This window comes from Mustela lutreola, chromosome 17 (assembly GCF_030435805.1).
Source record: "Mustela lutreola isolate mMusLut2 chromosome 17, mMusLut2.pri, whole genome shotgun sequence".
Taxonomy (NCBI): Eukaryota; Metazoa; Chordata; class Mammalia; order Carnivora; family Mustelidae; genus Mustela; species Mustela lutreola.
In genome coordinates this window covers 37,784,494-37,809,949 of record NC_081306.1, presented here as the reverse complement: position 1 = coordinate 37,809,949, position 25,456 = coordinate 37,784,494, and the positions used below count along the sequence as shown (strand labels likewise).

Genomic DNA, 25,456 nt, shown 5'->3' with positions numbered 1-25,456 from the left:
GAGCGTTCAGTGTCTGCTGCCTGCAGAGCCCCCTGGAGACGGCAGGTGCTCCCGGCCGCCGGTCTGCCTGGGGGAGAGGGGAGCGGGTGTCGCGTCTGAGCTGGCCTCCCCCACGCCCCCGTTCCTCCACCTGTAAAGTGGGGCTGGTAAGTCCAAAGGAATTTGTACCTATTAGGCCTATGGAACAGGGCTTGGCACCTGCCGTCCCTGTGATGGTTCTTTCTCTGTCTAGCAAATATGTGAACACCTGTCACACCGGGTTCTGTCTGTAAGGAGAGATCCTTGTCCCTGGGAAGCTGACATTCCAGTGGGGCAAGTGGGCCAACAGTGCACGGAGGAAAGAATGTGGTTTATGAGTGAGTAAGGGAGGCTGGGGAGAAAGAAGCAGAGCGGGCTGAGGGTTGCTGGAGGCCGGGGGTAGGGTGGACGTCATGAAGGTGAGATTTGAGAAAAGATTTCACAAAGTTAAGTTAGCAAAGTAGAACCTGGGAGGAATGTTCCCAGCCAGGCAGGTGGAGCAGCACGAGCCGCTGGTGACCGGAAATCACAGGCAACTTATGTTTAAGTGAGTTAACATGAAATACGGTCGGGTATGTGGTTTCTCAGCGGTATGAGCCACAGTTTAGATGCTCGGTGAGTGCACGTGCTCGTGGCTGCCAGGGTGGACAGGGCGTACATATGGAACGTTCCCATCTGTGCAGAAGGTTCTGTCGGACAGAGCCACGTTCGTGCCAGGGCCCTGAGATGGGCGGTGCCGGCTGTTTCAGGAGCAGCCAGGGGCCCAGGTAGCTGGAGGGGAGCAGAAGAGCAGGTCACACTGCTGTGTCCAGCTAGGGCGGGAGGCTGTGTCCAACACTCAGGGAGAGACCTGGAGTTGGCTGATTGATCAGATCATGGGGCAGGTGGAGGGTCAGGGTGAGTCCAAATAGTGCTGAGGCTATGGCCTGAGCCACTGAGCTGATGGGGCTGCCATCAGCGGAGAGGGAGGCTGTGCAGCCCAGCTGTGCACATGCGCGCGGGAGTGTGTGAGGCCATGGGCCCCAGCCTGGGCCTGGGGTCACTCAGCAACATTAGGAGGCTGTGGAAGAATCAGCAGAGCCGGCCGAGCAAGGGCAGGCGGGCAGGCGGGGAGCTGGGAGATAGAGCTGGGAGGCATCCCAGGAGCCACAGGGAAGGGCTGGGGGTGCCCACCGCAGTTGGATTCTGATGGTGGACTTGTCATGGCTGCCAGGTGCTTTTACCACATGTAAGGTTTGACCCCTTTGACATTTTCAACAATGCCAGGTGTAGAAGTATTGTCCCATTTTGCAGATGAGGAAAGTGAGGCCCAGAGGGTTGAGGAGCTGGTCCGTGGGTCCCTGGAAGCACTTCCTGCTTCATGGGGCCATTGAGCGTCCAACAGCGTAACAGCAGCATTCAGCCGTCACCGAGTGGCTTCCGGGGCTGGCATGTGATCCTTGTGGCGAGGTCCTCCCCGGGAGCAGGGCTGAGCATATATGGTGGGTTTTGTGGCTGGGGAGGCCCGCAGGACCCGGGATAAATGGGTTTTGTAGGTCAGCGCAAGAACTTGACTGCTGCGCATAATGGGCTCTCTGTGCATGCCGGCTGCTGAGAACCATGTCTGATCAGAGCTGGGTACTGCCTGTTCAGAACAAACATCGCTTTCTAAAAGGCGGCCAAATGGCCCCGTTCCTCTGGATTCCTGCCTTCTGCGGCAAGCCGAGCCCGGGAGGCTGGAGTGAAAGGAGCAGGTGGTACTTGCCCACCTGCCGTGGGCTGGAGCTGCAGAGAGGAAACGGTGCTCCGAGCCCAGGAGAGGCTGGCACACTGCTTCTGGGGCCGCCTCCTGGGCAGCTCCTGCTCTTCCTGGTGGAAGGTCCCTGAGATGATAGCCCATAGGGTCCCCAACCGGCCAGCTGCTGCCACTGCTGTCCCTATCAGTGACGCCCATCAATTCGAGCTTTGTGCCCGCTGGGACTCCTGGCCAGGAGCTGTGTCCGTGCAGCCAGGGCAGCTCCTGCGGGGAGGTGGGGCTGGAACACGTCGTTCCGTGGCACACCTCGGCAGAGAGAGGATTACAAGCTGGACAAAGAAGGGCACCTTCTTTCCCAAGACTGATTAAGCCCTGCCTCACGGGGGAGGGAGGGGAAAGCATTACCCTGAGTCACCCAGCGTGGCTCATGACCTCAGAACCAGGGCAGCGTCTGGGCGGAAGCAAGAGGGCCGGTTTGGAGCCAGGCCTTGGAGGCTGTCCTGAGACCGCCCTAGAGGCCTAGCTAGGTCCCTCTGGAGGTGGGCGGGCAGATGAGGGGTGCTCCCTGAGCACCTTCCTGTGCCCGCAGAACCTCGTGGAGAGAGGCTACCTCTGGGGAGCGGGCTCTGGAGGTCAGATCCTCACTGGTTGGAGGGTTGAGGCATGGCTGGGAGGGAGCAGGGCCAAGGGCCCCCCAAGGTGAAGGTGATTGTGATGGATCATTTCGTCATTCCCAGCCCCCCCGCAGTGCTGGGAGCAGAGCTGAGGTTGGGATGTGTGGGCCCTGCCAGTCCAGGCAGCTGGTGGAGTGGACAGGCCTGCCCCCCTCCCAAACACCTGTTGTAGGCGGCTTCCTTCAGAGTGGGAGAGCCTGGAAGTGGTTGGCTAGTTGAAAACCTTGAAAACCATTTAAAAGGGTATGTGAACACAACACATAGCCCTGTGCTTACTGGGTTTGTAGCCAAGCTCTCCCAGTCACGTGGACCCGCAGCGCCACCTAGTGACCAGGGCGCCCCAGGCCTGTGCTTCCTTTCCGGCAGGTCGTCTCAGGGATCAGCCAGAGCCACAGGCTCTGGACTTCTACCCCTCCTGTATTCCCACTTTCAGGTCTGCAAAGGGATGCTTACCTTAGGACTTTTAAGAGTGATTTGTTTTTGAAAGAGACAGTGAGGGATGCCTGGGTGACTCAGTCAGTTAAGGTGCTGCCTTTAGCTCAGGTCATGAAGGGTTTTAGGATCCAGTCCTGCATTGGGCTCCTTGCTCAGCGGGGAGCCTGCTTTTCTCTCTGCCTCTGCTCGCCATTCTGCCTGCCTGTGCGTGTTCTCTCTCTCTGACAAATAAATAAATAAAATCTTTAAAAAAAAAAATGAAAAAGTTCAAAAAGTTCAAACATTTTTGCAAGAGAAGTCATCTTTTCCAAAAATTCACATTCCTAGCTGGGAGGACATTTGCTTGCTGTCTGGGCCCTGTGTGACTTCGGTTGTCACCTTGCCCTCAGTTGGGGTACATTAGGACTGCACACAGCCACCTTCGCGTCTCTGAGGGGCGCTGCTCTCTGCTGGCTCTCTGAGTTCTTTCTTTCTTTTTTTTTTTTTTTTTTTTTTTTTAAAGATTTTATTTATTAACTTGACAGAGAGAAATCACAAGTAGACAGAGAGGCAGCCAGAGAGAGAGAGAGGGAAGCAGGCTCTCTGCCGAGCAGAGAGCCCGATGCGGGACTCGATCCCAGGACTCTGAGATCATGACCTGAGCCGAAGGCAGCGGCTTAACCCACTGAGCCACCCAGGCGCCCCTCTGAGTTCTTTCTTTAAGGATGGAGTTTTTTTAGCGGGGTCTGGGTGTCAGGCTGGGGCTTCACATCTCTGGAATGGGACACATGCTTGGGTCACGTCTCTGCCGGCTGTGGCTGCTGGGGGATTCTCGCCATAGGGTTGGTGCCCAGAACGGCTGCACCAGCGGCCTCCCCCTTGCCTCGCGCTTCCTGCGGCTCTTGTCATCCCTCATGGGTTCGGAGTCTCCGCTGATGGTGGGAGAGTAAATGTGAGGCTTTTTGAAATCTTACCCCAGGAGGACCCACAGTTCCCCGCCGCAATATTAGTGTCAGGAGTTTACTGGAATCAATCTTTCTTTTTTTCTTTCTTTCTGGAGCTTACTAGAATTCCTTCCTTCCTTCCTTCCTTCCTTCTTTACTCTTTCTTTCTTCTCTCTCTTTCATCTCCATAACCCATGCTGGGATTGAACACATGACCTGGAAATTGAGTCAGAAGCTATATTGACTGAGTCAATACTCTACTTATATTTAATTAAAGCAAAATTAAGGGCCGCCTGGCTGGCTCATTTGGTAGAGCATGTGACTCTTGATCTTGGGGTTGTAAGTTCAAACCCCAGGTTGGGCACAGAGTACTTAAAAAAAAAAGAATATAAAATAAGTATAAAAACAGTCTCACTGGGGCGCCTGGGTGGCACAGTCATTAGGTATGTCTGTCTTTGGCTCAAGTCATGGTCCCAGGGTCCTGGAATTGAGCCCCGCATCTGGCTTCCTTGCTCAGTGGGGAGCCTGCTTCTCCCTCTGCTTGTGCTTTCTCTCTCTGTTAAATAAGCAAATAAAATATTAAAAAAAACACACACACACATGGGGCGCCTGGGTGGCTCAGTGGGTTGGAGCCTTTGCCTTCAGCTCAGGTCATGATCTTAGGGTCCTGGGATCTAGCCCCGCATCGGGCTCTCTGTTCAGCAGGGAGCCTGCTTCCTCCTCTCTCTCTGTCTGCCTCCCTGCCTACTTGTGATCACTCTCTCTGTCAAATAAATAAATAAAATCTTAAAAAAAAAATTAAAAAAAAAAACCCACAACACACACACACACACACACAAACCCAGTCTCACTAGCCACGTTTTAGTGAGTGGTGCCTCCCCTACTGGACAGTTCAGAATGGAACATTCTGTTGTTGGGGGACGTTCTGTCTGATGGCTGCTCTATTAGATGGCTGGCATTGGTCTTTCTTTCTCAAAGACCCTATTTTACTTATTTATTTATTTATTTAATTTAAAAAAAAAAGATTTTATTTATTTACTTGACAGAGATCACAAGCAGGCAGAGAAAACAGGCAGAGAGACAGAGGGGGAACCAGGCTCCCTGATGGGCAGAGAGCCGGATGTGGGGCTCGATCCCAGAACCCTGAGATCATGACCTAAGCCGAAGGCAGAGGCTTTAACCCACTTAGCCACCCAGGCACCCCTATTTATTAAATGCTTTATTTACTTTTAGAGAGAGTACGAGCAGGGGGAGGGGAGAGGGAGAGGAAAAAGAGAATCTCGAGCAGACTCTGCACTGAGCACAGAGCCTGATGTGGGGCTCGATCTCATGACCCTAAGATGGTGACCTGAGCTAAAATAAAGAGAGAACGCTCAGCTGACTGAGCCACCCAGGTAGCCCTCAAAGACCCCATTTTAAAATCCTTTTTCCTTTGTCCTGTGACTTGTTAGCGTCCCTGGGTGTTTGGGTGTCAGGGATCTAGTGCGTGACCTGTTTGGGCCTTGCTTGGCTTTGAGGACTGGAGGGCTATCTGCGGCGCTACAGCCAGTCCTGGTCAGATCAACGTCTCTCAGGATGTGGCCCGATTCAGAGTGTTTGGGCTCTCTCTCCCTGTGGGAGCTGGGACAGGACACTCTTTTCCCAGCGCAGACCTGCTGCCTTGTGGGTGTGGGCATTTCTTGCTCATTCTAGAAACTTCTCTTGTGAGCCCTGTGTTGTCCCCTAGCGATTTTCCCGCGTGTCCCTGTGATGCAGTGTCTCTTTAGGGCCTTCTTGTAAAGACCAGCCCTTGGACTAGAGCCCCTCCAGTCTGGCATGATGTCATCCTAACGCCATTGCATCTGCAAAGACCCTGTTTCTAAGGAAGGTGTATTTACGGGTGCCATGGGTTAGGACTGTCACATATGGAGGTGGGGGCACAACTCCCACCAGCTCCCCTCTCCTTTCTCCTAGTTCTTGGCGCTCCTCCTGGTAGCTCCTGGAATCCTGTTAGCTTCCCCCAGCCCATCTTTCTTCCACTGGCTCTCATTCTAGAGGGCTCCTGTGGCCTGTGGCCCAGTGTCCTGCCACAGATCCGGGCCTCTGCTGGTTCCACAGCTGTGTTCGCAGCTGGCACTGAGCTGCCCTGTCAGTTTTCCTCAGTGCCTCCGACAGTGCGTCCCCACCACATCGCTCTGCCCTTGGAACTGCTCTGTCCTCTAGGGGTTTTGTCTTGTGTGTGCAGAAAGTTCTGGAAGGGTTTGGAGTATTGTCCTGCACTCCGTGTTCCCGGGTCCTGCTCATCCCTGTGGCCAGAGAGTCAGTGCTGACTCTGGCGGTCCTTCCTGCCCGCGCTGAGGCCCTGCCCGGCGCCGATATAGAGGACTGTGGATCTGCCCTGTACTCCCCAGCCTTCCTCATGTGGCTGGAGTGGCCCTGCCTGGCTTGGGGGCCTCTCCCGCCGCAGCCTCCAGATCCCCTTCCTGTCCCTTGGTGTTCTTTCCATGCATTGCAGGCGAGCACTGTTGTGTGACAGGGACTGTATCTGTATCTAAGTATGTCTCCCTGCCCCCTGCCCAGCAGGTCAATGTTTGAGGTGGGGGGACTGCTGAGCGGGCAGGGCAGCAAACGTGGTGGCCTCTAGGGCCTGAGCAGTGACTTGGCTGGGGTCTCCCTGCGACTCTGGATCTTCTGGGAAGACCCTGGGCTCTGAGTCCTCTAGCAGTGCCGCAGGGGGTTGTGGTGTAGTCCAGCGTGGGGACAGCTGGTGTGGGCCCTCTTTAGCTTGGGTGGGGGGCCCTGGACCGAGAGGCCCCCGCGGCTGGTGCACCCGCCAGCAGCTCAGAGCTCACTGTCCTCTCCCCCCGCAGGCTGGAGCAGCCCTACTTCAGCGCGAACGCCCAGTTCTTCCAGGCGCTCAGCCAGTGCTCCGCGCTACAGCGCCTGTGCCTGGTGTCCCGCAGCGGCACACTCCAGCCCGAGGCCGTGCTGGCCTTCATGGCCCGCTGCCTGCGTGTCGTCGTGTGCCACATGTTCACCGGGGAGTCCCTGGCCACCTGCAAGAGCCTGCAGCAGTCCCTGCTCCGGAGGTGAGTGTCTGAGGGTGGGCCGGGCGGAGGGGCAGGGGGCCGCCGGGTCGCTAGGGGCCAGCCCCTGGCTTCTTGGACATAAAGATGCCGGCAGAGATGGCGTGAGAACAGACAGGCTTCCCTTCCCCATGGGCCCTCAGCTCCTGGGCGCTCCCTCTGCCACACGCTGAATTTCTACACAGTTGCAGCACAGAAGTGTTCTTTCCATCCCCGGCCTCCTGCGTGGAAGCTCCTTGTCCCTGCGGAACCATTCTCCGGATGTGGGGTACCGGAGCCGTTCAGCCTGCAGCCCCTGGCAGCCCCTCAGCCCCGTCCCTGGACCTTTCGTCTTCCAGGGTGTGATGCCGAACTGCTCCTCACACTCCTTGTCCCGTCTCCTTAGCCTTGTTCGGTCTGTGACAGTCCTCAGTCTTTCCTGGTCTTTCATGACCGTGACACTTGTGAAGAACACTGGCCAGGTGTTGGTAGAATGTCCGTGAGTTTGGACCAGAAGTCCGCAGAGGTGACGCCGTGTCCTCAGTGTGCTGTGCCAGGGACATATGGTGTTGGCCCGTCTTCTCATGGGTGTCTGAGGGTTTCTTTTTTTTTTTTTTTTTTTAAGATTTTATTATTTATTTGTCAGAGAGAGAGAGAGGAGCAAGAGTGAGCACAAGCAGACAGAGTGGCAGGCAGAGGCAGAGGGAGAAGCAGGCTCCCTGCTGAGCAAAGAGCCCGATGCTGGACTTGATCCCAGGACGCTGGGATTATGACCTGAGCCGAAGGCAGCCACCTAACCAGCTGAGCCACCCAGGCGTCCCTGTCTGAGGGTTTCTTGACTGTAGTCACATTATTCCCTTGTTTTTTTTTCTTTGAAGATTTTATTTATGTATTTGTGAGAGAGAGAGGGTGTGAGCAGGAGGGAGAGAGAATCTGAAGCAGATTGATTTCCCGCAGAGCGCAGAGCCTGAGGCTGGGCTCAGTCCCACAACTTCGAGATCATGACCTGAGCTGAAACTGAGAGTCGAACGCCCAACCTACTGAGCCACCCGCATGCCCCCCATCATCCCCCTTTTTTTTTTAAATTTTTTTTTTCTAGATTTTATTTATTTGACAGAGATCACAAGCAGGTAGAGAGGCAGGCAGAGGGAAAGGGGGAAGTAGGCTCCCCGCTGAGCAGAGAGCCTGATGCGGCGCTCGATCCCAGGACCCTGAGACCATGACCTGAGCTGAAGGCAGAGGCTTGAACCCACTGAGCCACCCAGGTGCCCCCATTTTTCCCTTTCTAACTAATAGTCACCTGGTGGGAAGAAACTTTGAGAGTCTGCAAATACCCTGTTTTCTGTCAGAGTTTTGTCCACTGATTTTAGTGTCCATTGATGGAGCTTGCCAGTGACCGTTGTTACTTTGATATTTGGCTAATGACGATTTTCTGTTTCCTTTGTTCCTCCTAGATTTGTTCTGGGAACTGTGCTGTGAGAAGGAACCAGTCCCTTCTCCACATTTCCTTACTTAATATTTCTTGGTACCAGAATAGACTCATGGATATTTATCTTATTCAGTGGGTTTTCATCACCATCCCACTGTTCATGTGGCTGCACAGATTGTTCCAGATTTGGCCACGGGGGTGTTCTTTCAGGCGGGGTCCTGTGCCCTTGGAACATGCCCCTTCCTTTTCTGAGCACTTCCTTCCTTTCTGGCACTACCAGACATTGCAGCCCCAGCCCTGGAAGCAACCATTTCTCCATGGAGCCTGGCTCCCTTTGTTGGAGGGCAGAATTAGAAACCAAGGTTGGCTCGTGGATGTGCTCACTGCTGCTGGGGTGTCATCGCCTCCAGGCCCCCTTGTGGACAGAATGGGAATTTCACCTACGTCTTTTCTTAGAGGCACGTGTGCGCACGCGCACACCCACCCACCCTCTGTATTTGCATCGACATTAAAAGCGAGTTCATACTGACACTTTGTATCCCAGGGTTCCTGCAGAACCCCCTCCTCCTGACACATTACTACCCCACCCACCCCCCCGTAGGTAAACAGCCCAGCTCTCACCACCCGCAGCGTGTTTGCGGTTCGCTCTGCCCTACTGTGCAGGGAAGGCAGTTTTGGAAACAGCAGCTCACTGCCTGGAGGCTCGTGTGTGTTCCCGCTCTCGTCTGATCCTCGTGGTCCCCTGCCTTCCGGAGTTACTCAGGATCATTTTTTGCTTCCGGCCTCCTTCAGTGTGGTCCTGTCGCTCATTTGTAACGCAGTTGGCTTTCTGCATCACTGTGTTATGTCGCATTTGGCATTCACACCGCGTCCTGGTGGACTGTATTTGCCTGGGGTTTTGGTATGTGAGGCCTCGCTGTGGCTTGGACTGCACATTCTGTCCCCCTTGGAGAAGTGCCGCCCTGTGTCCTTTCCCTCCACCTCACCGCCAAGCCCCTGCAGACAGCTGGTCCTGTCACTGCTCAGTTACTCTTTCCGTATTTTTTTTTTTTACACAAATGAACAGATAGTGTTTTCTCCTATCCCCTTCTTTTTTATATGTGCTTTGCTTTTTCCCTGATGTGTGTGTTGGAATTCTGTCGGTACCACTCACGCTTACTGCTCTGCATTCTTCTTTCATTGTGGTAAGGTATAACCTTACAGTTCTCCCTTGTTACAGTGTGTAATTGTGTTGCCCAGGGGCATCGCGCACCTGCGCACCGTTGTGCAGCCCCCCTCCCCCAAGACTTCATCTTCCCAAAGGGAGGCTCTGTCTGCTGAACTCTAACCTCCCGGACCCGGCCTGGACCCGGCTCCCACCCTCCACTTTCTGTCTCTGTGAATCTCACAACTCCAGGGACCTTGTGGACGTGGAACCTCAGCTCCGGCTTTTTTTTGCCTTCCCTTGCTCGGCAGGGAGCCTGCTTCTCCCTCTGCCTCTGCCTGCCGCTCTGTCTGCCTGTGCTTGCTCGCTCTCTTTCTCTCTCTCTGACAAATAAATAAATAAAATCTTAAAAAAAAAAAAAGAAATTTATTTTAAGAAGCTTAAAAAAAATAGAAATAGAAGACGATCGTGTATTGATGGAAGTGTAGCTTCTCTGACTCGCTGAACCTGCCAGCAAGAGTTTGCTTTTCCAATCCCCAAGGGCACGCGAGGGTACGGGGCTTTGTATCTGTGCGTTCGTCACGCCCACAGACGCGTAACGCTGCACGTGGCTGTGTAGCCTGTGCTTTTCCCCCCACGTGGATCTGAGCTTTCTTGTGGCTCTGTACCGGGGCTGCCGAGGGCCATGTGCACCGATCCTCCCGGCAGCTTCGTCGCATTTTGTGTGTCCGTGCGCCGACGGGTGTTCCACTTGTGTCCCGTGTTTCCTCTCTCCCCGTGAAGGTCCTTGTGCCTGCTCCCCCACGTGCGCTCTGCGCATGCCTCGAAGGGAGTGCGTGTAAGAAAACGCCAAGATGCTCTCCAAAGCCATTCTCCCAAGCCCTGCGTCCACTCACGGGCTGTGAGAGTCCCGGCCCCATGTTCTTGTTCCATTCCTTGATGTCATTAGACTTTCAGATCTTCCTGGTCTCCTGGGCGAGGACGGCCCTCTTGGTGTCTGTGCTTGGTCTCGGCTGTCCCCAGCGAGCATGGTCTGTTTTGTTTTTCACCAGGCCGTATCCTCGTCTGTGATCCGCTCTGCAGAACCCTTCCTTCTCTGTTGGGTTTCTCTGGGGAGGGGAAGAAGAAAGCTCGGGGCCAGTGAGCCTTGGCTGTGGCTTCGAGTGGGGTGCTGAGTGCTGGGAGTCCGAGCTGCTGCTCCTAGTCAGTGGGCCCACCGTATCAGGGCTCCCGAAGCTACTGCTTTTCTCCTCTTGGTTTTTCCTGCCTGCTGTGTTCACTGTTGTGTCACATTGCCCTCATGAATTCAGCGACCTCCTCCACGGCCCCTGTCCACCCAGAGCTTCCTTTTAAACCTGCCACTTGTCTTTTACCCTCTCCTGAGAACGCAGGGATCAAAGCTGGTTGGTTTGTGTGTAAAATACAGCCACGTGAGCTTTGAGTGATGGCTCTGGGGAACCTCCCCAGGGACTGCCACGTGTCGTCTGAGTGCTTCGCGGCTCGTGCTGAAAGCTCTGAGAGCTCCTGTAAACCCAGGTCACACTGAGGGCCGAGTTAACTAAATAAGTGGCCAGATACGCGTTTGGCCAGGTGAGTATGTCCTGCCCCTCCCGTAGGAAACGGTGAGCTTGAGTCAGCCGGAGGTTGGTGGGAAAGCAGTTGAGGGAGGCAGTGTTCACAGGCTCCCCTCCAGTGGAAAACTCCGGATGCCTGTGTGGCCTCTGTGCCTCTCTGCAGTGCCCCACAGGTCCTCTGGGTCCCCACTGGGCTGTGTGACGGCAAGGAGTGTCCATGGGCTGACTCTTGGGATTCCTGAGCTCCTAGCTCCCACTGGGGAAGTCAGGCGAGGGATGGAACTGAAGTCTCCGATATTCAGTGTCAGATTCCTCGCCTGTGTCTTGGCTGGACCTGAGACAGCTTCTCAGGCAGGAACCGCCGTGCACCCCAAGGGGCCGTGGACCGTCTCTGCCCCGAGCATGAGAAGAAATTCCAGATCGGCAATCTCTGTCTTCCTCCTCTGGGTTGAAGTTCTTTGAGGTGCAAAGATTTCCCTTCCTTCCTTTTTTCTTTCTTTTCTTCTCTTCTTTATCAAAGATCTTCTTTCTTTCTTTTATTTTTTGAAGAGGGAGATATTTTTTAATTTGGGGGATTTTTTTTTTTTTTAAAGATTTTATTTATTTATTTATTTGACAAAGAGAGATCACAAGTAGACAGAGAGGCAGGCAGAGAGAGAGAGAGAGGGAAGCAGGCTCCCTGCTGAGCAGAGAGCCCAATGTGGGACTCGATCCCAAGACCCTGAGATCATGACCTGAGCCGAAGGCAGCGGCTTAACCCACTGAGCCACCCAGGTGCCCCTTGGGGGATTTTTTATGTATGTAACATAAACTTTCCCATTTTGACCATTTTCAAGTGTAGAGGCATGCCCCACTTTATTATCCTTTACTCACAGATGCTGCATTTTGTTTTGTTTTGTTTTACACATCGAAGGTTTGTGACACCTCTGCGTTGAACAAGTGTAGTGTCGTTTCCAGCTCCTTTCTTCATTGTGTGTCTCCGTGTCCATTTTGGCAGTTCTCGCAATGTTTCAGACTTTCTCACTGTTGTGTTTGTTACGGTGACTCAGGATCCGTGGTTACAGCTGTGGACGCTCTGGCGAGGGTTAGTGTTGTTCAGCAATAAAGTATTATTTAACTAAGGCATGTAGATTGTAATAATGCTGGACGTCAGCACAGAATAAGCGTAACTGTTCCATGCACCAGGGAACTGAGAGTCAGTCGTGTGGCTCGCTTTGTCTGCTCACTGCAGTGTGGCATCAGGCACGGGGTCCGCAGTATCTCCGAGGCGTCAGCGTTGTGTAGCCGTCAGCTCTGGACTTCCCCGTCTTCCCAGACCGGCATTGTCACCATCCCTCTCCCCTAGCCCCTGTTCCCCTTTAAAGTTGTTGCTAAGTTTTGTTTTGTTTTGTTTTGTTTTTGAAGACTTTGTTTTTCCGTAATCTCTACACCCAGCATGGGGCTCGAACTCACAACCCCAAGATCAAGAGTCGTACCTTCCGCTGCCTGAGCCAACCCGGTGCCCCGATGCTAAGATCTTTTAACTCTGAATTCTTTCTGTCTTTGTACTTGGTTCACACGTGGAAGCAGCAGTTACTAGGACAGTCGTGGGTGAGGGCCGTGGATTTGAAATACTTCCTGCTCCTCGTGGGGCAGCGATCCCCCTCCTGCCCTCCGCTGGGGGCCTCCCTTGCCTGCAGTTCCCCACAGAGCAGGGCTCCCTCGTCCCCTAGTGAGTGTGGCATTCCTGCAGGTGGAGCCGGAACCTGGGGGAGCTTAGAATGTGAATGAGTCCAGGGAATGCTTCGTGGAGAGACCTGAACAATTTGGGCAGTGGCCATTTCGAGACCTCTTGTGAGGAAACGCCGCTGGCTGCGGGAGTGTGGTGCTCCCAGGAGCTGACTGCTGGTGCCTTGTTTCAGCGACGGCCAAGAGGGTCGCTGCTTCCTCCCCTGCTTTTATATAAGTCCCACGGGGCAGGGGAGGAGGCCCCGGCTGCTTGCAGAGTTCGGAGAAGAGCCATCAGCCAGGAGGTCTCCCGGATTCTAAGGCTCAGTGGCCTTGCCGGACAGACTTCATGTCAGTCTGTTGTCTTTGTGGTTTGCTGCTGAACTTTTCCAGAGAAGACTTATTAGCTAAGGTTTTCGCTTCCCTGGTTGTTAAAATCATATGTGTTTATAATTTATAAAAATTCGCAACATGCATCAAGCTACTTGTAAGTGAAAGGTCCCTACGCACGGTTCCACTCAGCAGAGTCACAGCTGGAGGACCTGGGATGCAGTTAGCATGTGGTTTTATACTCTGATTTTTTTTTTTTTTAAGATTTAATTATTTATTTGAGAGAGAGAAAGAGCGAGCAGGAGAGAGAAAGTGACAGAGAGCACAAGCAAGGGAAGTGGCAGAGGGAGAAGAAGAAGCAGACTCCCGTGGAGCAGGGAACCCTACATGGGGCTCGATCCCAGGACCCCGAGATCATGACCGGAGCTGAAGGCAGCTGCTCAACCAACTGAGCCACCCAGGTGTCCCCTCTGATTTTTTTTTTTTTTTTAAAGATTTTATTTTTGAGTAGTCTCTACACCCAGCGTGGGGCTTGAACTCACAACCACAGGGTTGGGAGTTGTGTGCTCTACCGACTGAGCCAGCCGTACGCCCCTACCCTGATTTTTTTTTTTTTAAGATTTTATTTATTTATTTATTTGACAGAGAGAGATCACAAGTAGGCAGAGAGGCAGGCAGACAGAGAGGGGGATGCAGGCTCCCTGCTGAGCAGAGAGCTCGATGCGGGGCTTGATCCCAGGACCCTGAGATCATGACCTGACCGGAAGGCAGAGGCTTAACCTACTCAGCCACTCAGGCGCCCCTCCTACCCTGATATTTAAAAAACTTTGACATACTGTGCATGGTTTTTGTGTCGATAAGTCTGCAAATGATTATTTTAAATTTTGTTTCGTATCTGTTATATGGGTGTCATCATGGTATCTGCTCTGGCCGTCATAGCTAACTGTGTGTATCATTGACTTCCCTTCACTTTTCAACTTGAGTTTTCTGGCTCTGGAGCCTGGGGAGAGGCCCCGGCGGTGGGCAGGTCATGCTTACCATCGTGTCTGGACACTTCAGCATCCTCGTGGGGTAAAATGGAGCTGATGCCTGCTGGCACTCCATTTTCAGAGGGCTGAGTGGGATGCCAGCTGTCCTACGCCCAGGCTTGAGGGCTTTGGGATGGACCGTCGCTGTCCAGAAAGCGGGGTGCGGGGCAGTTCCTCTCCCCAGCCTCCTGTTCTCTGCTCACTGGGGTGGTGGTTGGTGTAGGAGGAGGCAAAGGCTGGTTTTCTCAGGTGCGGTGATGAAGATGTTGGGCCAGGTCTGCCCTTTTAGCCTCTGGGAAGAGTCGTTGGTACTCTGTCCCTCTCATTGACTCGCAGTAGGTCCCCGCACTCGGGGGCTCCAGCTTTGGGGAGGTGACACCTCCCTGCTAGACGTGTTCTGCCCAGAAGGGCTTGGACTGGCCCGTCGGCTCCCTCCTGTTGCCAAGAGCCAGCGGCCCTGCTGCTTCTCATGCCTGAAGGGTAGTTTCCTGCAGACATGGGAACCAGCTTTGGGTTTTCTCACTGTGTACACATGAGCCTTCTCAGAAACAGAGGACATCTGAGGTCACCACACAGTTCAGAGATTGTGCTATGTCCGTATAGGCATCACCAGCTGAGGAAGCTGCTTTGGCATTCTGACCCTCCGCGCCCTTCTCAACACAGCGCTCCGGCCAGCTGATGAGACTTGGCACTGAGATGCCGGTCCCTGCTCTGACGGTCCCTGCTCTGAGTTTCTCTTTCTCACTCTTGGTTCTGTTCCCAAGGTGCCCGTCTGCCCACCTTGTCTGCCTATAGCCTGCTGGCATCCTCCCGGCCCGTCCTGGTGGCCTGCTCAGGTGCAGCCCTCGCTGGCCTGAGAGCTTCCCACTCCGGCCTCTCAGACTGCACCCACCTGCCCCCTTCTTAGGATGCGTAGCACACCCTGTTACGTGCTTGGCAGCCCGTCAGCCGATGAGGTTTGAGGACTGGGGTGTGAGAGCTCTGTCTTCCCAGTGTGTCTGTGCTCTGAGCACAAGCCAGGTTCAGGGTTGGGCTTGCCGGCGGCCTGGTACCTGAGACCAGACCCAGAGTCAGCCTTGGTTCGGTGGACTTCCTGCACCGTCCCTCTGTCCCTGTGTTCCAGCACGTGGCACAGGCCCCGGCTGTGGTGGGGCCCGCTGAATGCCTGGTACTGGCTGTAGGGCATGAAGGGTATACTCTGGCCTGCTGTGACGAGAACCCTGTGTGTGGCTGCCCTTGTGTGCTCCTCCAGCAGACCTCTTGGAGCCTCTGCTCTGGGCCCCTGCCTTGACGCTGGGGGCTGTGCGAGCACCATATTCGCATGCCAGCACGCTGTTACTCCTCTGTGGAATCACTGTGAGATACATAGCCCCAGTGTATAGAGAGGGAAACCAGGGCTCTGGGACGTGCAGCTGAGGAGTGCAGCCTGGAGCCCAGCATGGGCAGGATGGGAGGTTGTGTCCAGAGGGAAGACGGGCACCCGCCCCCTCCAGGGGGCTGTGCCAGATGCCGTGTGGGGCTCTCCAGAGCCATGTGGGCATCTCACCTAGGGCCCTCAAATCCTGAGGGAGGCTCATGGGGCTGAAGAAACTTCCAGGCTTGTCAGGACTGCATCCAGATCCAGGTTTCCCCTCCAGCTGTGCTGCTGGGGGCAGGGCTGAGATGCACCCGGGTGGAGAGGCACTGGCGCCCTTTGTGCAGATATCCTCCTGGTGGCTTGTGCTGTCCACCACTGTCTGGGGTGCAGCCGCGGCTGTGGGTCTGGGCCATCCAGCACGCCATGCAGAGGTCTTTCCTGGCTGCGAAGCAGCACCGGGTGGCTCCAGGCAGCTTGGGGCCCCAGGTGGGGGACCTGCTGGCCTTCCAACCAAGTGTTGGTGCCGAGCAGGGGCCCCGGGTGCTTTTCTGCGAGGTGCCCAGCAGGTGGCGCCGCGGCCCCCAGGAAACAGCGTGTCCCTGCGCAGAGCGCTGGTTTCTCTCCTGCAGGCCCGCCTTCAGAGAAGGGGAGAGCTTGCAAAGGGAAAGGCGGGAATCTCTTCTCACTTGTCTGAGACCTCTTTCCTTATCTCCTTCCCTGCCTCGGGCTCAGAAAATTACTGAGTGAGAGAAGCGCCTAGCCCCAGGCTGTTGTGCTGCTCCCCCTCCGCCCCGCCCGGCCCCGGAGTGTGGAGAGTGTGGAGATGCGGTTTATCCCTGGCAGTGACTCAGCTGCAGGGCTGCTGTGACGTCGGCAGTGCATGTCCCTCTCTGCCAGGCCAGCATCTTCCTGTGGCCTCACGTGTCTGATCTACAAGTGGCTTTGTGGTAGGTGGTGCTGTGGTGCCCCTGTGGGTCAGCACCAAGGCCAGCAGCTCTGGCCCTGCCAGGACTTGGGTTCCCTGCCCAGCCCAGCCTCTCAGGAAGTGGCTGGCCTTAGTCCGGCTGCCTCAGTTTCCTCAGTGGGGAGGGGAGCTGGTGGTGGTATCCTAACAGGCATTTGTGCTCTTCTTTTCTGTTCTTTGCTCTTTCAAGTTTGAAATGTTTAACCTTTGGGCTTTTCTCTGACCTCTGTGGCCTCGCCTGCGCTAGGTTTGGAGGGGTCCTTCCAGTGTTCCTGTTGTCAGGTTCCTGTTGGTCTAGAGCTGGGACAGTGCCATGGGGCAGCGACACCTGTGGCTTTGGAAGCTCTCAGGGCCCCTCGGGGGAGCAAGACGAAGCTTTCCACCTGCCGCCCCCCTGCTCCCACCCCCACCGTGAAAACACCTCAAGTTCATTGGGTCAGATGTTTGCCCCCACTTCCCTCCTGGCCTCAGACACCCTGCCCAGAGCCAGCTTCTGTGTGTTCCATTTGCTGTCCGTCTAGAAACCCAGACTTGTCTGTACTGGCTGAGTGAGTGCCGCACAGCCGCCCCGCCAAGCCGCCTTCCATCTGGGCCCCGGTCAGACTCAGTACGGCCAGTGTCCAGGGTTGGAGCTGGGCCATATGGCCCTCTGCAGCGGGACTGCCCTTTGCTGCTTCCTGTGTGAGCTGTGCACTGGGCCACACCTCTGCTGTTCACGTTCCCTGGCCTGGCACTGGGTGGGGAGGGCCCTTCCCAGGGGCTTTCTACCTCTCTGATTTTCTCTGATGTTGTCCTTCCTGGAAGCCGCCTGCAAGGCCTTGTGGCTCCCAGAGCTTGGGCGAGGGCAGTGTCCGTGCTCCAGTCTTCGTGGTGTTCTACGGAGAGTGACAGCAACTTGCTATGGTTTGTGTGGTCTCCTGCTGAGGTCAGCCCCACCTTCTCCCTCAGATCTCAGGAGCGGGGCTCACGCCATGGCCTCTGCTCCTGCTGGCTCTGTGACTTTGAGCCGGTCAGTTCCTGAGCCAACTCTCCTGTCGGAAGTCGCAGCCGCAGTCCCTGTCCCTCGTGCTGCCTAACCTGGCAATGGCGTTACCGGGCACTCTGCGTGCCCTGGTGCGTGTTACTAGGTGGTGGCAGGGCCTTCTTCTGTAGCTCTGACTGCCTGGCCACGTGAGGATCACAGACTGCTGCAGTCACCCTGCAAGGTCATGGCCCTCTGCTGCTCCTGGGATATCCCGTGGCACCGTGTGAGAATGGCAGGGGCGCTCGGGGAGCAGGCTGGGGGGCGGAAGAGACTTGTGCCCTGACGCACTCCCTGAATGTTGCTGGAATTGGCTGCAGTGAGGACAGGCCGGTCCTGAACTTGGCCGAGGGCTCTCCAGAAGGTGCTGGCCCTCATAGTGCTAGTGACCACAAGGGCCGTGTCCATTCCTGGCCCTTCCACACCATATGTGTTTCCTTGTCACTGACCTCTCTTGCTGACCCCCCTGAGGGGGCCCCGCTCAGAGCCTTATAGCTTCCTTTTCCAGGAACGTCAGGAACCCCGTCCCTGGGGGGGAGGAGGTGCGACTCGGGTCGGACGGGCCAGACATTCCGTGCCAGTCAGAGTCAGGTCTCTGCCTCTGAGGCCCTGTGGAAATTCCTTCCCCTAGGCGTCCCTGAGTGTGTGTCTCAGCATGGACTTGTGCTGGTGAGGAATGTGGTCCCGGGAGGCAGGCAGACAGTTTGCTGCAAGTCCTGAGCTGCCCGAGCCTGGCGCACGGCTCCTTGGCCCTGGCCCACTGCCCTGCTCCCTGCTGGCCAGCACCTGGGTTGAACCCCTGGGCCTGGGCCGCGATGCGGCTCTGGGCCTCCCTCTCCCATGTGCCGCTTCCTGGCCCGAAAATGCGCACAGCTCCGTCTGTGTGTTCTGTAAGCATGTTTAGAAACGAGTAAAGTTTACAGATGGAGCGATTAATTGTTTAAGTCTGGGGAACCCTGGGAGCTCTAGAATGGAAAGTGGATTTTAAAATACAGAATTAGCGCAGTTTTATGGCTTTAATTGCTGTTATAGGGGCAGTTGAGCTCCATTGTGAATTGCATCGGCTCGCCTCGTTTTTGTGGCGGGTTTCTGGGAACATTTCAGCATTCCTACCTGGAATGCCGAGCCACATGTGACCTGGACAAGGACCAGGCCAACTGGGTTTTGCTTCTGCAGGTTCTGGGTGTGTGTGTGGGGGGGAGGGGGACCCTTGGTCTCGCCTCAGAGCTTGGAGGCTTGCGAGTTCTGGCTCTGTTTATGTGGGAGGCCCACAGGACTGGATCTGGGGGTGGACGGGCCTTGGGCCGGGTGCTGTGGGAGCCACAGCAGCCACCAGCCAGTGGGGGTGGTGAGAACGTGAGGAGCCAGACTGTAGCCCCTGGCTGCTGGTCGGTGATTAAATCTGGGGTCCAGACTTTCCAGGCCACCTGAGTGGCGGGATGGGGTCCAGTACCCCGCGGTGGGCTGTAACTACATGGGCTAGTGGGCCGGCAAACCTTTCCCACCGCAAGCAGTCCTCCTCGGGTCCTCTGTGGCCGGGAGGGCAGGATAAGTGGGCAGAAACAGGGGTCTGGGGTGATTCCAGGCCACTCCGAGGCGGGCTCTGGGCATCCACAGGATCATTGGGGAGCTCGGAAGGTGCTCCCCGCACTCCTCCCTGGCGCAGCGTCTGGGTTGTGTGCTCTTTGACAGATGTCCCCTCATCACCTCCAGGTGCTTTTCTTCCCAGCCACCGTCTGCCTTTCTGCTCGAAGGCCATCGTCACGGCCTGAGTGGCTCTTCGCCCTGGTCTTACTGCTTTAGCTTTTCTGAAGACCTTTATCTGGGGGGGAAGAGGCCGTCGGCTTCCGTGTTGTTTCTCGTTTCTCTGGCAACGAAGCACACCCAGCAGGTGTTTCGTAGCTGATTGAACCGGTTCTGCCTCTGGCCCACTTCCCGGCCTGCCCCTCCAAGACCCCTTTCTAGTTCCGTGACATCTGCAGGCCTTGAAGTCCTGGGGTCCCACCCTCGCTGTGGAGTCGGGCCAAGACTGGTTCTGGCATGGTGACCAGAGGACATGCCTTTACTGAGCCCCCGTGTCATCCGCTCATGGTGGTGATGTGCATGGCGCTCAGGCCGCTTCTTTCGGCGTCTCTGAAAGGGCCACAGCCAGCTGCAAGGTGCACTTGCAAGATGAAGGTGCCCTAGGAGATCTTGGGGGGTCTTTTCCCAGCCATGCTCCATCTTGATGGCTCCGGAACTGTGTTCTCTTGACCCAGTTAGGGTGGGTAGGTCAGGTGGCTCCTCACTGTGGCCCATAAGAGGTGTCTGAGTTTGTCAAAGGCTTGTCTTTGGAGGTATTAAAGTGTTCATATGTTTTGACCCAGTAACCCTATTTCTGGGATTTATTCTGAGGATACAGTTCAAGATGCAGAAATAATTATGCTCCCTTACATGATGTTTATCGGTATAAATGTGTGTCCACAGGGGAGAGTCCCTGAGTGGGAGTGCTGCCCCGAGGGCCGAGCGGGAGGTCCAGGGAAGCCGGTCCAAGGCTAGCCTGGGTTCCCTGTCTCTGTCAGGCCGGGGGAGGGGTGGGGGGACACGTTCTTTGTTTAACGTAAAGATGTCAAGGACTGGAAGGAGGTGCAACAAACCTGACTCCCGTTGTGTCTGTTTCCATCCCTTGCCTAAGCCACGTCCAGAACCAGCGTGTTCTCTGTACTGCAGGCTAATGTGTGACCGCGGGACGCGGATGACGAGGTGGGCAGAGTGGGCGGCTGGCCCAGCTGTGGCAGGGCAGGGCCTCTGTCCCCGGGTGCAGGGGCCCTGCTCTGTGCTCCTGCACACATTTTCTGCCACATTTGCTCTTTTTTCTTTAAAAGATTTTGTCAGAGAGAGAGAGTGTGCATGCACGCACGCAAACACACAAGCAGGCAGAGCGACAGGCAGAGGTGGGGAGAGAGAGGCAGGCTCCTTGCCAAGCAAGGAGCCCGATGCGGGACTTGATCCCAGGACCCTGGCATCATGACCTGAGCCGAAGGCAGCGGCTTAACCGACTGAACCACCCCATGTGCCCCTTGCTCTTTATTTACTTATTTATTTTTTAAAGATTTTGAAAATTTATTTGAGAAAGAGAGTGAGCGAACACAGTGGGAGCTGAGCAGGGAGCCCGGTGCGACCCGGAGATCATGACTGGAGCCGAAGGCAGACGCTTCACCCACTGAGCCACCCAGGCACCCGTCATATTTTCTCTTTAAATAAAACAGTAATTTAGAAACCAACAAAATCTCTTTTCTGCTCCCAGGAGCGTTCAGAGGAAGTACTTGGGGTTCTGAGATTTTGGGATAGGTGACGGTGCACGTCAAATGCCCGTGGTAGGTTGGCAACAGCTCAAGGAAAGATTTTTCTCCGATGCGGCTCTTCCCCCTGCAGCCGTTACCAACGGCAGAGCGGAGGCACAGGTTAACTTTACTTAATTGCTGTCCTCAGGCACTCTAGGAAGACAGGCCTTCTGCCCTGTCTGCGGAGATCCCTGGGGGACCTGCTTCTTGTGGGGTCTCCTCCCTGCCTCTGCGGTCACCTCTCGCTGCCTCTGGTGGGAGCCTGGCTGCCGAGCTCGCAGGTGCCGGGTTTTGGAAGGAGCAAGCAGGCCCCTGTGCGTGGGGCTCACCTGCTTATTGGTGAGGTCCATGGCTGGCAGTTCCAGGAAGGCCGGCGTGCCTGCCCAGTGCTCTGCCCGACACATGTCCTATGCCTGCATTGCTGCCCAGGACAGCAGGAGGTGTAAAAGCCTGCAAAGCATGACGGGAGACCTCCTCGGGGTGTCTCAGGCTGGGGCCTTGGGGGTGAGCCCATGAACCTCCTACACCTGGCTCTTGTCCTCCGAACTGGCCACAACCTTTGAGTGTTTACCTTAGCAGTGCTGTTGGCCTTGGACAGGGGAGAGTTCCTGAGAGATGACCCATCCTGCTGCCAGTCACGAGCTTGCAATGGCTTTTAAACGTGGGTAGCTGTAAGTTTTATTTCATTGGGGCTGTTTACTTAAATCTCAAACTATATCCGAGTCATGCAGAAGCACACTGTAGCGCGTTCTAAGTTAGGAGGCAGGATACACCTGCTGCCCGCCCCGCCAAGAGCTCGCCTCTACCCGCCGGGCCTCTTCCCTCCCCCAGGGAGCCCCAGCCCTGCAGTCGGATGCGAATGGGAGCCGTCTTCCCACTTGTCACCGCTTCTCCCTCTGCTCCTGGTGAGGCCCACCTAGCTGTGTGATGTCTCCGGTGATGGTGCTGGCCGTCGGGCTGTGGGTGCCTTGAGGCCGTAGCCGAGAGGGCACAGGCTCCTGGAAGCCCAGGGAGGTATTTTGCAAAGAAAACGGCTGTGAGTGTGCTCTGGGAGCTCAGTCCGGTTCAGATGTGTCCAGGTGTGAACCGACAGCAAGCAGGAGGTGGGGTTGGACTGTGGTGGGGACACCTGCACTCATTGCCCCGCGGGACCTTGTGCGCGGTCCTGAGCGCTGTTGGCCTGGCCCCTCGGCCTCCTGGCCCCGCCGCCACCTGGAGCTGCCCGGGGCTGCGTGCAGGGAGCCGAGGCAGGCGGCGCAGCCTGCGTTCCTGGCTTCGGGTGAGAAATCAGTTCCCCTTTAGCATCTTGACAGCAGCTTGTGAGGAGCCTGGGGTGGCGCTTGCCTCTGGAAGGGCGGGCAGCAGAGGAGTCTGCACGCACGTCCCACATCCGAGAATATTTGGTTTCAAGTGAATCACACAACGGGTGTGCAGGCAAGAACTTGGCTGCGAGGTTCCCGGTCATAGACGCTGCTGCCCACGAGCAGAGCACTGAGCTCAGAACTGGGAGGTATTTCCTTGGCGCCTTTATTGCCAAAACATCTAGCTCTGTGAGTACCTTTTTGGCATTTACTCTACAAGTGTCATAAATCCATCTGGGCCTCTGCTGGAGGCCACAGGGTGGGCCGGGGCTGCGGCTTCCTCGGCCCTTCCAGGGGGCGTGGGTCTGGAGAGAGCTCGCCTTAGTTTTGGCAAATGCCCAGGTGCCCTATTCTATGGGCACCTTCCCATCTCTTGTCCTTGGAAACCGTGGGACAGAAGTTACCCCGGGGGCTGGACGTCTTCTGTTGCGCTCCGTGGGGACCCGTGTGTCTCCTTCTTCCTGGATCCCCTGCAGCTGGCGCTTCTGTTTCATCTCTTGGCCTCTGCACGGGGTGGGCGGCAACACACTGAGACCTGCCACTGATCACCTGAGGGGCTGTGCTGTGGTCAGGGCATCCCCTTCCCAGGCTGTCCCTGCAGGGCCCTGGAGATGCTCCATGGCCACCGTATGCTTCTGTGCTACATTAGGGGCTGCTCTTCCCCTGTGGGGTGGGATCGGTGGGGAAGTTGGCAGCCACTTGCCATGAGTTGGGATGAAGGCTCGAGGCTCCCAGCAGCACCTGGCAGTTACTGCCTCGCCCGACCTGGGAGTTGGTGCCCCTTGAGGGTGGCCTCTGGCCACGCAGTTTTGGCTGCCTGTCCCCTCCCTCCACCCCTTGAGGGTGTTGTCCTGGCTGCGGGGCCTCAGGTGCCCAGAGGCGTGGCTTCGCATGGCTTGGGTGGCTCCCAGGAGGCCCTGCTGGGCAGGAATGCTGTGGCCTGTTCCGACAGGCTGTTCTCCAGCTCTCTGTCTCCCTGGGCGGGTGGCCTCCCCATGGCTGTCTCCCGATGGCTGCCTGCCCCATGTCCCCGAGAAGTGGCCCCTCCCTGCCTCTCCTGGAGTTTGGTGTGTGGGGCCCGCAGGCCCATTTCTGCCAGGGGGCCAGGCTGGGGCGGCCTTGCCCACTGCGGGCAGCTCCTCTCTCTGCACCGCCAGGGCCCCGCTAACGGCTTGCCTCTGGTTCAGTTTCCAGGCTGAGCGGCCCGCGCTGAATGTCGTCATCTTCCCTCTGCTCCACGAGGGCCTGACCAATGTCATCCGGGATGTCCCCATGGTGCACCTGGATGAGATCACCTTATTTAAAAGCAGAGTGGCTGAGGAGCCCCCGAACCTGTGGTGGTGACAGGGACAGCTGGTGCCGGGTGAAGCTGCTTCCGGCAGCCGAGCCTCCCGCCTGCTGCTGTCGCCTCTGCCAGTCTCCTGGGCCTGGAAGCAGGACTGCCCTGACGGGCGTGTGGCCTGGCTACCGCTGCTCACTGCCTGCCTGTGCTGGACTCTGAGGCCTGCCGGGTCCCAAGAGGAAGGATGCCCCTCTGCCCAGCCATCCCGCACACCTGTCGTCTCCCAGGGCCTCCCGAAGCTTCCTCTTGCTTTCTCCGGCGCTCAGTGAAGCATGGGTCTCATCTGTGAGGAGGATGAGGAGGAAGAGCCGGCTGTCAGGGTGACCTACGGGGCCCAGCGTGGGTGTTCCTGAACTGAGACTCACAGCCGTCGCGCAGCGCTGACTCCTCAGGGTCCCTGACTGGGTCCCCAGAGCAGCACGGGCCACCAGTGCCGTCCGCCGCCGCTACTCCACCCTCCACAGGGTGTCCTGTGTTTCTGGCTACCTGCATCAGGCTCTGAAGGGGTGGCCTCATGGGGGTCACTGTGCATGTGGGGGTGGACGCGCTCCCGCGGTGACACCAAGGGTACAGCTGGTGATCGCGTGCCCAAGGGGCCCTTCCTTCGGGCCAACTGGGAGCACGACGCAGTGGGAAGCTTCAGATTTGGGGCTCTCCTTCCCGGGAAGACACATTTTAACCCAATTGTGTGTCCACCAGGTTTCCAGCCAGATGGCGTCAGACAAGTTCCGGGCCGCTGGCTGGGCAGGGTCCCCTGTGGGGCTGGGACCGTGGGGCGAGGCCTGGGACAGGCCTGTCGCCCAGCCAGCACGGCACTCAGCTTTAGGACCCGCTCTCCATGAAGATCTGTGTTTCTGGGGAACTACATACCTGGCTTCATTCAAGACACTTGAAATATTAAAACTGAGAAAGGACATTTAAAGCCAGAGTAGTGCTCCAACTATATCATTTTCTAGAGCTTTATTTAGCACTTTAAAAATTTCAGTGCAGCTAATGCAAATTTGGGGCGTGACCTCCCAGTGTCTGAGGCTCTCTCCCTGTGCTGAGTCCGCTGCCTCCTCTACCACGCGACTCTGCCCGGCGCTGGCGGCTCCTCAGCCCGTGGCTTCCGAGGGGCTGCAATTGGGTTCCTTCCACCCCAGGTCCAGGCCTGATCGCTCTCGGTGATGCTCCTGGAGGCCTGCGGGGGACGCTGGGCCCTGTTTGCGGCTTCCAGCCAGGGGCATGTCAGTCCTGCAGAGGCTGCCTCCCCGGGACCCCCAGCCTCCGTCTCCCTCTGGGTTGGGGGTGCAGGGCCCAGAGGGCCCTGCTCACGCTGCTGGTGCCCTTCTTGGCTGCCATCTCCTCTGGGGCCCCCAGCCCGGCCATCTTCCCACTTTGTGTCTGTGGTGACTGTCCCCCTTCCCCTCCATGTAGCGTGTCCTGCAGCTTTCCTACTAAAAGAACAAATCCATGGTCCTGGGGCTTTTCACTTGCCTTTCCTTCCCTGGGTTCTTGAGGGACGGACGGATAGTTCAGCAGCCCCAACTCTGCGGGGCTGAGGGGGCCCAGGAAGCCAGACAGAGCTGTAGGAATCCAGCAGTCCCGGGGTCAGGGCTCTGGGAGAAACAGTCTGTCTGGCCGTCCCTGCCCATCCCAGGGGCTCTGCTCTGCCCTCCCGTCCGTCCTCCTGTCTGAGTGGACGGGGGTCTATGCGGGTGGCGTGGGGTGAGTCTCCCCGCTCCTCACCCTGGTTTTCATGCCTTCTCCCTGCCCCAGGCTCTGAGCGGCTCTTCTTTGCAGCCTGAACAGAGGGACTAGTCTGCAGGTCGCCCGCAGGTGAAGGCTGACAGACGGGGTGCCCTGGGCCCCAGAGAGATGGGGCTGTAGATGAGGGTGTGAGAATTGGTGGGCGCACCTCCCCTCCCCAGTTTTGGGCTATTTCATGTGGTTCCCAGAAACCCCCACCCCAGGTAAGGGTGGTCAGGAAGGGGCTGGTATGGGGGCTGACCGCTTCTGACCCTCAGAGCAAGCGTGGGGCCGGTGGCAGCCTGACCGGCAGGGCCGA

At 56.7% G+C, this 25,456-nt stretch overlaps 1 protein-coding gene across 3 annotated transcripts in view; it reads left to right on the top strand.

Annotated features, from left to right (window-relative positions):
• FBXL18 (F-box and leucine rich repeat protein 18) overlaps positions 1-24,335 on the top strand; it is a 37,878-nt gene extending 13,543 nt beyond the window's left edge. Inside the window, exons 4-5 of one of the 3 annotated variants that reach the window (XM_059155636.1) lie at positions 6,635-6,853; positions 23,255-24,335. In XM_059155636.1, coding sequence (XP_059011619.1) covers positions 6,635-6,853; positions 23,255-23,411 — 376 coding nt within the window. In that variant the 3' untranslated portion in view covers positions 23,412-24,335. Of the gene's footprint in view, positions 1-6,634; positions 6,854-7,035; positions 7,244-8,859; positions 8,879-23,254 lie in introns of those variants that run through there. The other 2 variants (XM_059155637.1, XM_059155635.1) reach the window with 2 other exon arrangements.
• Positions 24,336-25,456: the final 1,121 nt, after the last annotated feature.